The following is a 13,215-nucleotide window of genomic DNA, read 5'->3' as shown; positions in this document are numbered from 1 at the left end:
TTGAATCTGAATGTAATCGTCTGGTTGAGCTTGGACTAATTATATTACAGCGAATATCATAAATTGTAAAACATAACAGATACGGTACATTGAAGTTTCCCAGGTGCAAAGGGAGTGACTGCAAAGTTTATGCTAGGGATCAGCATCCCTCCAGATGTAAGAGGAGTGACTTCAAAAGGACCATGTTTATCTTAGAGATTAGCACCTGCTCAGGGTCAGCACTGAGTTTCACACTTTAGAGTTAATTGGGCTAGAGGGGTATTAACTCTTGCCTGGCCTCAGGAATAAAGTAGTGTCAAGGACTTTTAGGCCTTGTTAATACTTATCTATGTCTGGAGAATTCCCATTTATCAGTATAGTAACTTAATTTGCTGTTGGCACGGAATATAGTCTGTAATAAGAATTTCTATCTCAGTGAGAATTCCAGTCTCTTTCTGTAGATAGCTGATTTAATGACTAGTACTTAATTGGTTATTGAATAGGTTAAACTCCTTGTTACTATCTGGAATCTTAAGAACACTGGGAAAAGGCTTTAGCTAATGTTAGAATACAATCTTAAAAGGCATTTACTATAAGGTAATGCTTAATAGAGTGTGCGTGAGTCTATACGTTAGACTAATGCGGTGGGAATTTGATTATTATGGGTTCAGGAGAAAATGCCAAACCTCCGGGAGGAGAATTACCATGGAACTCTGATCCTCAAGAACAGCTTCCAGGCTTTACGCCTGCCAAACTGATCCAAAACTGGAGGGTAGACTTTCGTCAGACCTCCAGGAGAAGAGTTCTAGGAATTCATTTCTCATGAGCAGCTTTTTGGCATTACTGCCTACACAAGCCTACTCCACCGGAGTTATCTGGCAGGTTTTTATTTAGTTTAGTTCATAAAAGCACTTTCTATATTCAGAATATTAATCCTCTGTCAGATATATAGCTGGTAGTAATTTTCTTTCATACTGTAAGCTGTGTCTTCACTCAATATTTCCATATTTCCTTTGCAATAAAGAAGTGCTTTTTTTTTTTTAAATAAACATTCATGAGGATCCCTCTTGAGTTGATTTTTGTGCAAGATGACATATAATGTTTTACTTTCATTCAGATGTGGACATCCTAACACCACTTGTAGAAGAAAGATGTCTTTAATGTTTGTTTTTGATATCTTCCTCAAAAGCAACATGACAGCCGCTGTGTGAGCTAATATATGAGTCCCACTGTTTTCTCCCACTCTAGCTGCTACTTTGTTTTCCCACCAGTTCCAAGCTGTTTTTATGACTGTAGTATATGACATATAGTATATGTTAGTAATTATGCATGATGATACCTTTAGCATTATTCTTTAGCTCAGGATTGCTTTAGCTATCTGTGGTCTTTTGTGCTTCTATATGAATTTTAAAGTTTTCTATTTCTGTAAAGGATGACTGTAGAATTTTGATAGGGAATATAGAAATCTAGATTGCTTTTGGTAGGATGATCATTTTCACATTTTAATTCTTTTAATCTGTGAGCATGGAAGATCTTTCCATTTTAGTGACTTCCTCCGTTTCCTTCTTCAGTATTTTAAAATTTTTATTGAAAAGATTCCATGGTCTGGTGAGATAGATCAGTGGATGAAGGTTCTTGTCACTAAGCCTAATGACTTGAGTTTGATCTCTGGGACCCCACATGGTGGAAAGAGAGAACAGACTCCCAAAAGTTAGCCTCTGATCTTCACGTGTGCACGTGGTGCATGTATACTAAGCATTTGTGCAATAAAAACCAACTATAAAAGACCTATCCTTTTCTTGGTTAGATTTATCCATTCGTGTGTGTGTGTGTGTGTGTGTGTCTGTGTTTTGAAGCTATTGTGAATGGTGGTATTTTTCGGATTCATTATCAGTGTCTTTATCATTGGTATATAGGGAAGCTACTGATTTTTTGTGTGTTAAATTTGAGTCTTTGCATGTTGTTTAAAATGTTCATTAGCTCTGAAGAGTTTTTGTGGTGGAGTCTTTCATGTCTTATGTGTAGTGAGGTATCCACCAGAGAAGAGTGCTCAGACATGGTTTAAGTCACTAGAAAGTCTTTATTAGCTGGTCAGCAACTACATTGAGTGTTCAAGATCCCAGCATATCACTGAGCCTTTCTCAGGGTCAGCCTTCCAGCACAAAAACATGTTCTGGATTGACATACTTCAGTTAATGAGAATAGTTAGCCTGAAGAGGAACCACAGAAGCCAAAAAGTAAGAATAGTATATTTAGAGACTTTCCCGGAACTATGGATTTTGATGGATCAGTCTGTATTTTCATTTTGGCTGGAGGTGCTGTGCTGAGTTTTATAGCCTGAATGATATCTCCATCATGGAGTCAGTTGTGCTAAAGTCTAGGGGCATACTACGGTCTGGGGCCCTGTTACATATAGAATCAAAATACAAATCATACAAATACATATCAAATACAAATAAGGATACATTGACTTCACATCATCCTTTTCTATCCCTTTTATTTTCTTTTGTCTTAATAATCTAACTAATCTTCAAATACTGTATTGAATAGTTATGGCTAGAGAGCATCAGACATTCTTATTTCTTGTCTTAGAAATGTTATCTAAGCTCTCCACAATTTAGTATTTTGTTGACTATAGGTTTGTAATATATAGCCTTTATTATGTTGAGATATATTCCTTCAACTCCTAATTTTTTCTGCACTTCTATCATGAGTGGATATTAAATTTTTTCAAAAGTATGTCTATCAAGAGGATTATGTGATTTCTACCCATTTTTGAAATCTATAGCATTTATTGACTTAGATATATAGCATATCTAAGAATAAAGCCAATTTGATCATGATTAATGATCTTTCTGATGCGATTTTAAATTTGTTTTTTAAAGCATTTTCTTGGAAATTTCTGCATATATGTTTATCAGGGTGACTAGTGTGTAATTTTATTTTTTTATGCTTTCTAGTTTTAATTTAGCTTATAGATCCCTTTTAATTGTTTAATTACATCTTGGTTTAATTTTGGTAAATTATAAGCACTTAGAAATTCATCCATTTCTTTTAGCTTTTCCAACTAAGTAGAATATGATTTTAAGGTAAAACCTAATTATTTTTTGAATCTCAGTGGTATCTGTTGTTATGACTCCCTTTTCATCCCAAATTTTATTAATTGGGGTCTTTTTCTTCGGCTAAAGTTTTACCAATTTGGTTTATCTTTTCAAAGAAAAGAGCTCCTTGTTTCATTTCTTACCGAGTTTTCCTCTAGTAGCTTTGGGAGTTGGCTCGTTCCTTCCTCAGAACCCTAAGTTATTTACTTAGATCTCTGATTTTTCAATGTAGGAAGATAGAGCTCTAAACTCCTCTTTAGGACAGCTTTTAATGCCTCTCAATAGGTCTGTAGGTGTTTTTGTTTTCATTCAATTCTGGAAATTTCTTAATTTCTTCAAGGTCCCATTCATCACCTAATAGTGTTGTTTAGTCTCCATGAGTGTATGTCCTGGAGTTGATTTTATTGTTGATTATAGTTTTACTCCATTGTGATCCTATAGTATCCAAGAAAATAGGCCAGTTTTCCTGTTTGTGAGACTTGCTTTGTGTGTTCCTGGGGCTTCTGAGAAAAATTTATATTTTCCAGTGTTTGGATGGAAGTCTGTATATGTCTGTTAAATTCATTTGATATATGATATTATTTGATGGAAATTAAATTAATAACTCATTAATTAATTAATTAATTCTGATTGTTTTTATCTAGAAGATTTGTCATTAAATAAGAGTAGGGTATTGAAGTCACCCACTGTTGTGGTTCTGGGGTTGCTGTGTGGCCTTTTAGTATTTATTTGCTTTATGAAATGGGTGTGCCTGTGCTTGGCATGTATGTTAAGACTTTTACTATTCTTTTGATGGTTCATTTCCTCAGCTCCTGTTATCCTAAGGTAGTGTCTGTTTTCTTGTGGTAAAGTATGTTCCTTAGAACAAAGAGGTGGTTCCTACTTTTGTTCCAGTCTATATCTTTTCTTGGGAAGTTGAAACCATAACTATTTAGAGTGTTTATTGAATGCTGTGTACTGATTTCTGTCATTTTGTTGATTCTTGTAGGGTTTTTTTTTTTCCCTTTCGTGGTTAACTATTATTCTGGTATGACTTATTTCCTATGGACTGTGGATGGAATTTTTTCTTTTTGGTTTAAGACAGTCCTTTAAGGTATTTTCTATAAAGAGATGGCTTAGTGGTCATGAAGTCTGTGAGCCTGTTTTATTCATGGGATTTTTACTTTTCCTCCTCCTGTGACAGGACAGCTCATGGCCATGACTGTATTTGTGGGTTAGCAGTTGGCTTCCAGAACTTGCAATCTATCTTTATGGGATCTCCTACTGCATAAAGTTTCAAAGTACAGATCTGCTTTTGTTATGATAGGCCTGCTTTTATGTGTGACTTGATGTTTCTCTCTGCCATTATCAGTATGCATTTTCATTCTGTATATTTAGTGTTTCAGTTAAAATTCAAGGGGATGTTCTTTCTCGCCTTATTGTTTGGTGTCCTGAGCCAAACATCCCTCCTTTCTATGGACAGGCATCTCTTTCCTAACTCGGAAATTTTCTGTTATCATTCTTTTCAAATGTTTTCTGTGTCTTTAAAATCAATTTTATTCCTCCTATGTTTGTGGCCTTTACACTTGGTCTTTTCATAATGTCACATGTGTTTTGGAATTCTCTGCCTTAATTTTGCGTTTGCTGGGTTGTCCCAGTTCCTCCATTTTGTCTTTAGTTAGATAGTTTTTTTTCTGTCCCTCATCCATTCTGTTGGTGAGACTTTGCACAGAACTTTTAATGTGATGTACTGTTTTTCATTTCTAGACTTCTCTTGAGGGCCATCTTGTTGGATTCTTCTCTCATGCCCCACATCACCTTTCTTGTTTAGTCAGCGGTCTCTATTTTGCATCTGTAGTTAAGTTTTTTTTTTTTTTTTTGGAAGCATTTTAATAGCAATTATTCTCAAAACAGCAATAATGTAAGTTATAAATGTGGCTTATTATAAGAAGTTATATTTAATTTTCTAAGAGTAAAGTTTCATGAAACAAAGACTGTCACTATCAGAGTAATACAAATAAAACAAATCTCTGCTCCTTCTGCTTCAGTGTCTATCTGCTGTTTTTTTCTTCTAAGGTATTTACAAAATATTTGGCAATAAAAGGCTTTCTCTGAATTGATGAATAGTTAATGAGTTAAGTTTGTGAACTTGTTTTTATCTCCTATTGTGTGAAATGAAAATATATTCATATATTTGTGGCAAAAGAGAACGTATTATTTTTCTCTTTTTTCTAATTTACTAGGCATTTTTATTACCAATTTGTGAAGCAGCAGCTATGAGAAAAGTGGTGAAAGTGTATCAGGAATGGATTCAACAAGAGGAAAAGCCTTTGTTTATGCAAGAGCCAGAGGACACTGCGATCACTTGTTCAGATATACCCTGCAGCGAAACTGTCACAGACCATGACAGTGCAATAGAAGATGGAGAGAAAAGAGAAGAGGTAAAGCCGCCAGATACATGTGTTCTTTGCTTATCTGTCTTTAAAGATTTTTATTTTATTTTGTGTTTGTTTGTTTGTGTGTTTGGTATGTGAAAGAGAAAGAGACTGTTCACATTTATAAGAGAGAGATTGTACAGGTGGAATTGTCGATATATATGTTGTAATGTAAGTTCAGTATATCATTTTTCAAAATTTTAATAATGTGTTAATATGAATACATTTAAAAAGTTAGATACCTTTCAGTATGTTTTACATTTTATATTATAGTATTTACCTCAGTACTCTTTTGCAAAGCTTTGTGATGTCACAATTTTATTTTATTTTATTTTTATTTTTATTTCATAATTTAAAAGCAAATAATAACAACAATATTGAGGTTATATTGTATAGATAGACCAGGGCATTGTAAGCTTTTCTCACCAGTGACTTTTTGTTTTGTTTTTTTTTTTGTTTTTTTGAGACAGGGTTTCTCTGTATAGCCCTGGCTATTCTGGAACTCACTCTGTAGACCAGGCTGGCCTCGAACTCAGAAATCTGCCTGCCTCTGCCTTCTGAAACCAGTGACTTTTTTAACCAGTAAATTTTTATACAACTACTTTGTCTATCAATTTTAAAAAAGGTCTCAAGTTTAAGTAAGGTGGCTCACATGTTTAAACCCAGTACTCAGAAGGCAAATCTCTGTGAGTTTGAGCCAGTCTTGTCTACATAGCTAGTTCCAGGCCAGCCAATTCTACATAGTCTCTAAAACAATCTGAATCATTCATTAATAATAAATCATAAAAAATAGTTTCAAACAATTTTTGATACATATATATATATATAATGTTATTATTTAGTAAAGACAAAAGCACTAATGAAATGGATATAAAAACTGATTTTTACATAAAGAAATAAAACTTTGATGGGTATTTAATCCTGGAGGACATGAGCATGTTGAGCGTTTTTTATGTTAATTGATATTTTTATTTTATACTCATCAGTGCTAATGGTGCTACTTTGGGTAAATATGTAGTGTAAACTGTTGGAAGGATCTTTAGGATCATTTAGAAAATTGTTGGAAATTCTGTCTTAATGTCAAACTAAAATGCATTTTTTTAAAAAAATGCTACTTAAGTCAGAAGCTTAATAATAATTTTTAAAAAATCAAACATTCTGACACTCCAATCTAAAGAAATACTAATTTGATACTTGCATGCTGGGGAAAGGCAATATGAAAATACTGTCTTTGTGTTTAATAACTAAGCTACTATATTTTCTAAGATCAGGAATCTTTCCCTGTATAGTAAAAGCAGTGCAGCCTTAAATACTGCAGTCCTGCATCTTACCAGCACTTGTTGATGTTTTGTGGTATGAAGACCTGCTCAGTACAGAATGTGTATATTGTGTATTCAGCCAGGACTAGTCCGGTCATAAAATGCAGCACAGGCCAGAGTGCCAGAAACAGCTTGGATTCAGTATGTGTTTGATTATCATTTTCTGTTGTGCATTCAGAAACTTTTCATTTTCAGTGTTGCTAAATTGTTCACTTATTCCACAGTCATTTATGCAATTCATGCTTAAGAAATTGGGGTGTATATCAGAGGGAGGTGCTATCATATCTTAAAGGTATTTTAAATCAAAGTTGGTATTAGAGGACATATTTTGTGTGTGATTGTCAAATTATTGTTCCTTCTTTTCTTGGAATATTGACTGCTTCTGCTAGGAATGGCTGCTCCCCTGCAAACCAGAATGTTTTGAATTCTTCCCTAGACTCTTTTACATTAAAGCTAACTGCAGAAGTCAAACTTTGCTGACATGATAAAATGTGTTGCTGGTGATAAGAATGCCTGGAATTTATTCCCAGAGAAGAAAGAAAAGGGTACAGAGACAGCACTGGGTGACTGACCCATCTGCTTTATTCTTCGATCTGAGCGAGTTTTCATCCTTTCATTGTTCAACTCCTGTCATATGTCAGATTCCACAGGAACTAGAAACTGAGATGCGACTAGGAGTATAAAAGACTGTCTGTATTTATCTGATTTGATTTTCTACCGTACAATGTCCTTTGAACCAGGAGTGGAACATTTGGGTAGTATTTGTTTATTTTAGTGGTTAATTTAACCTCATCAAGAGGAGTTCAATCAGGATAGACACACATACTGTTCCTGTGCACACTCACCCTACCCTGCATCATTTATTTAGAAATAGAATAAACTATATACAGAATTACAAACAGGGGCCAGACATGGTGGTGTATGCCTTTAATTCCAGCCCTCAGGAGGTAGAGGCAGATGGATCTCTGAGTTTGAGACCAGTGTGGTCTACATAGTTTCCAGGGAATTAAGCTACATAGGGAGACTGTCTCAACAACAACAAAACAAACCAACACCACAAACAAAACTAACACACAAACAAAAACAGATATAGAAAGAAGCAGTGACTGGCGTGGGGAAGATGAGTTGCTGATGCAGATGTCTTGATGGGTTAGTCTTATATCAGCTACTCACATCAGTATTAATCATTAGCATTAGCTACTCATGGAAAGATGGAAACTGAGAAGTGCAGATTTGTTGATGGTGAAAATGTGGCTAGAGAGGGGAGAAAGTGGAGTTTGTGGATAAGAATCTTATCTTTATAGTTTATATATCTTTATAGTTTATATAGTTTATATATCACTTAGGAAAACTTTAGAAGACATATTGTAGAGATAGCCTTAGAAAAAGTCTGGGCTAGAACATAGAGTGTTGTGCTGGCTCCTCACAGAGCTCAGTTCCTGGTCCTGTTTCTAGTTATGATAGATCATTGAACAATACTACCTGTATGTTGTAGGTATAACTCTGTATAAGCTATAAAACGACAGCTCTTTGAAAATATTGGTGACAGAGGGCTGGGACTGTCACTGTGGTAGACTGCTTGTGGTAGACTGCTTGCATAGCATATGCAGGGCCCTGAGTTGGCTCACTAGAATCACAAAGGGGCAGGAGCAGGCATAATGGCTCACACCTATAATTCTAGCCATTGGGAGGCTGAAGCAGAGAGGTAGATGGTTGATAGTTCAAGGCCAATTTGGGCTATAGAATGAGAACCTGTCTGGGAGGGAAGGAGAAAGGAAGATATTATTAATGAATGTTCAAAAGCAGCAGTTGCTGGGAGATGGCTCAGTGGATCAAGTATTCATACAGCCACACATGGGTATAAATACCTGTATACACTTGTTTACACACATGCATACAACATGTGCGCACAGCCTACAACACAACCAAACAGGCTTTTATGTGACGTAACTTGTAGTCTGTAATACCAAACAGCATCAAGACTCAGTCAGAAAGCTTCAGTAGTAATTGTTTGAAGTAGTGTTTTTGTTATTTTTAAATTATTATTATTATTATTTATTTATTTATTTTTGGTTTTTCGAGACAGGGTTTCTCTGTGTAGCCCTGGCTGTCCTGGAACTAACTCACTTTGTAGACCATGCTGGCCTCGAACTCAGAAATCTGCCTGCCTCTGCCTCCCGAGTGCTGGGATCAAAGGCGTGCGCCACCACGCCCAGCTTTATTTTTAAATTATTGTTGTAAGAATTTTACTGTTAAGAATCTGTGTCCAAGTTATGTAAATTCTGACATTTAATATAGAATGGAATTCATCTTTTACAAAGTTGTGAATAGTATAAAATGATTGTAGAATATACGAGACTATACACAGAAAATTGACTATATATATGAATTGATTTTTAATTGGCTTGTCATAATTTTTTACTTTGCTTTTGTTAGTAAGAACTTTTACAGTGAATATATATATATATATTTTTTTTTTACTTGTGTAAAGAGTTAAAATCTTTATCTCGATTTAATTTTAAGATTTACCTTTATTATCTTTAGTTGTCTGTAGGTCTTTGTATCTGCAGGCAGTGTCTGCACATGAGTGTAGGTGCTCTCGGAGGCACTGGAGTCCTGTGGAGCTGGACTTACAGACTTCACGACTGAGTCATCTTTCCAGGCTCCTAAAACAAGCTCTTGAGGGAAAGAAACAGTTTAGTAGTGTGGTCTCATAATCTTAGAGACTCTTTATGTTTACTGACTCGTTGCAGCATTCTCATTGATGAAATAGTAAAAGCTTGATATTTTGCTTCAGGAAAATGGGACCAGTACTTCTGAACATGTTCGCAATTCTAGCTGGACAAAAAATGGTTCCTACCAAGAAGCTTTTCATGTCTGTGAAGAAGCCACAGAGCAGAATATTCAAGCTGGCACTCAGGCCGTTTTGCAGGTGGGTGGCTTTATACTTCTGTGTGTGTGTGTTTATAGTTCCCGGATTGAACCCAGGGCCCAGTGGCATGCAAGGCAAGTTCTCTACCAGTGTGCCACCTTTCAAGAGAAAACAAAAAAAGTCATCAAATAGTTCAAATGCCCATACTTTGGGATTCCATATATACTAAATACGTGTGTGTGTGTGTGTGTGTAATATGTTTACTACTTATATCTATAAGTTGTCACCATACCATTTGTTTTTCATAAAATACATTTTATGAAACTGCCATGACAAACATTGCAGTTAGTTTATACATGAAAAGTGATGCTCAAATTTAAACATAATAAATTCATATATATATATATATATATTCACACATCTATGAGTTGCAATTAAACCATATTTATTTTCATAAATTATATACTGAAACATTGCAGTTCAGATGAGAAAATTCAAGACTGGTAAAGGAAAAATGAATTAGGAAAATATACTTGATTTTGTTTTTACATTTAGTGTTTATATGGGGTAACAGGTGTATGCTTGTCATGTGGAGGCTAGAAGACAACTTGTCGAAGTATATTCTCTCCTACTTGAGTCATCAGGCTTGATGTCAAGGGCCTTTACTGTCTAATCCATGGCACTGGCCTCAAAAGTTTTAAAAACATTTCACATCTCTTGTAGACAGTGAAAAATTACGATCTTATAACTCATGTACTGGGGAGATGTACAGAAGAAGGACTTCAGAAACACTCCTGAGTCTCCATCTGTATGTCTCCTCCGAATTGCTGTGTGCTGTAGTATGCCTATCTACCACTCTGTGACTGCCTGTCCTTTGAAAGGATTTGCAAGAGTTTCCAGGTTTCTTTCTTCCTTTTCCTTCCCCTTCCTGTTCTGCTTTTCTGTTGATGGTGCTTGAGACAGAACCCCAGGCCCCAGACACTCTAATTCAGCCTCCTGCCATGAGATCTGCTCTTTCCATTCTGTTTCCTTGTCAGTTACCTTTAACCCCTATCTTGTTAAATCTAAACTCAAGTCTTTCCTTTGTTTGCTTGGTTTTGGTTTTTGAAAGCAGAGTCTTTGTATATACTAGGATTCTTTGTATCATTTCATGGCTTCTCTGTTTTCTAAATTCTCGGGTATATTGTTTCTTGTCTTTCATGTATATTGTGAGTTCCTTCACTCTATCTTGAGAATCTGTAGACTCCTACAGCTCGCCTTCACACGAAACCTTCAGAGCATAGGCCTAGTCGGTTTCTTCTCTTAACCCCTAATATGTTCTCAATGCTGGGCAGCAGGGATCTGTACACATAAGTCAGATCATATGCTTCTCTGTTGAACGCCTTCCTGTGGCTTTTCATGATCAGTTCTCTGTTACAGTCTACAAGCTTTGCACCATTGCTCTCGAGAGTGTGTCACACCCTGGCCCACCCGGTAATTGCAAAAACAAGGATGTTAAAGTTAAGCCATTTAACACCTCTTAATTCTCTTAAAAAGTTTGGATTTGAGATATATATATTTTTTCATCCTTTTTTTCCTATTCTTTTTTAAAAACTGCTTTCTGGTGGGGTTGATCTATAAAAGGTAAAGGAGCACCTGTTCTCTCTCTGTTGATGATGGGAAGAATTCTGTTCTTCTTGGTTTTCTCTCTCTCTTTCTTTCTTTCTTTCTTTCTTTCTTTCTTTCTTTCTTTCTTTCTTTCTTTCTTTCTTTCTTTCTTTTTTCCTTCCTTCCTTCCTTCCTTCCTTCCTTCCTTCCTTCCTTCCTTCCTTCCTTCCTTCCTTTCTGTCTTTCTGTCTTTCTCTTCTTTTAAACAAAATCTCCTGTTGCTTTCCCTCTGACTCACTTCATTACTTGTTATTATTCCTCAAGAATACAAGGCAAGCTCTCACCTTATGATGTTTGAACTTGCTTTTACTTGTCTGAATCTTTTTCTGAGACTGCTACATAACTCGGCTTTTATTCCCCCTCCTTTTGTGCTTATTCGACTCCCAGGACTTTGAGGTGACAGGAAGCACCTTTGTTCTTATCTTTAAAAAAGTGGGGTTTTGTTGTTGTTTGAGATTATAATATAGTTACATCATTTCCCATTTCCCTCTTCTCCTCCAGACCTTCCCTTACTCTCATTGTGGCTCTTTCAGATTCATGCCTCTTCTTTCAGGAAAGAGCACACCATTTATTCCTGTCTTTTGTTGGTGCTTCTCAAGCGCTCTTCCTGTGTGTATACAATTGTTAGGACTTTTTGTAAATGCTTGTTTTTAGATTTTGGTATTTTTTGTTTTTTCTTAGTTTTAACTCTTTTAAAGTAATGAATTAAATGCCGAATTCTTCTCCTAAATAAATTGAAACAAACATATTTATTTTCTATCATAATTTATTGATAGAGGGTATAGTACTAGATTTTTCTATGCTAAGGCATCCTTACATTTCTGGAGTAAACTTTACTTCATGATAAAATACAGTATTTTGTTCTGTTTGATTTGTTAAGATTTTAATTTTTTATGTCCACAAAGACATTAGCTTTTTATTTAGTTCTTTAAAATGTAGTTCTTACTAACAACATTATGTTTTTATTTAGTAAATTGGGTGGTTTGTTCCTTCTTGCCTCTGAACAAACATAAGGATCATCTCCCATGAAGGTGAAGCAAGGCCGCTCAGAGCTAGTTTTCTAGACCAGTTTGCAGTTGGAGTTGGATCAGAGAGGCCTGACTTAGCTCAGTTCGTTCCTTTCTTTCTTTCTTTCTTTCTTTCTTTCTTTCTTTCTTTCTTTCTTTTTCTTTCTTTTCTTAATTTTTTATTATTTAAATGCATTTTATATATCAAACATATTAATAATATTGAGTATTTTGAGAATCAAATAATACATAAAAATTTGTTCAACTTTTATATTCATATTCTTTCATACTCTAAAAATATCATTAATGAATATTTAACATTAATATAGGATCCATAACTGAGGATCCTATATCTAATGTTGAATAGTTAATTGTTTCAAAACATACAAAATATTCTTTGGGAGTTAAGCATAGTAAAAGAGCATAAAATATTAAAAATGAGTCATTAAGAAATATTTTCAAAAGCCCTTATATGATACCACCTGACATAGTGAGAGAATATTAAAAACACATTATATATCTGTGTACACTGTCTAACAATCAGTTTACTTAAAAAAGTATCAGTGTTTCTAGGAGAGAAATTATTTTACCAGTTAGTATATTTTAAAAATTTCAAAGTAGCAAAAACTCTTTGAAGTTAAACATTAAGAAAATGCTAATTTCAAGCACAATGAGGAAAATTATCAATAATATTTCCATGATGTTTGTAGAACATGATTTTAATATTTTCAACTGTTAATATTCAGCAAACAGAATACTTACTTAAAGATATATTTTGTTGTTAAGTCTCTATTTTCATTTTTGATCTTATTAATTTAGATACTGTCTCTGGGCTTCTGGTTAGTCTGGCTAAGGGTTTATCTATCTTGTTGATTT

At 34.8% G+C, this 13,215-nt stretch overlaps 1 protein-coding gene across 11 annotated transcripts in view; it reads left to right on the top strand.

Moving 5' to 3' along the window:
- Ralgapa1 (Ral GTPase activating protein catalytic alpha subunit 1) overlaps nt 1–13,215 on the top strand; it is a 206,949-nt gene that overhangs the window by 50,675 nt on the left and 143,059 nt on the right. For all 11 annotated transcript variants that reach the window (XM_029484805.1, XM_029484808.1, XM_029484810.1 and 8 more), the window contains exons 11-12: nt 5,303–5,500; nt 9,611–9,745. In XM_029484805.1, coding sequence (XP_029340665.1) covers nt 5,303–5,500; nt 9,611–9,745 — 333 coding nt within the window. The remainder of the gene's footprint in view (nt 1–5,302; nt 5,501–9,610; nt 9,746–13,215) is intronic.

This window comes from Mus caroli, chromosome 12 (assembly GCF_900094665.2).
Source record: "Mus caroli chromosome 12, CAROLI_EIJ_v1.1, whole genome shotgun sequence".
In the NCBI taxonomy this organism is placed as follows: Eukaryota; Metazoa; Chordata; class Mammalia; order Rodentia; family Muridae; genus Mus; species Mus caroli.
This window is presented reverse-complemented; position numbering and strand designations above follow the sequence as displayed.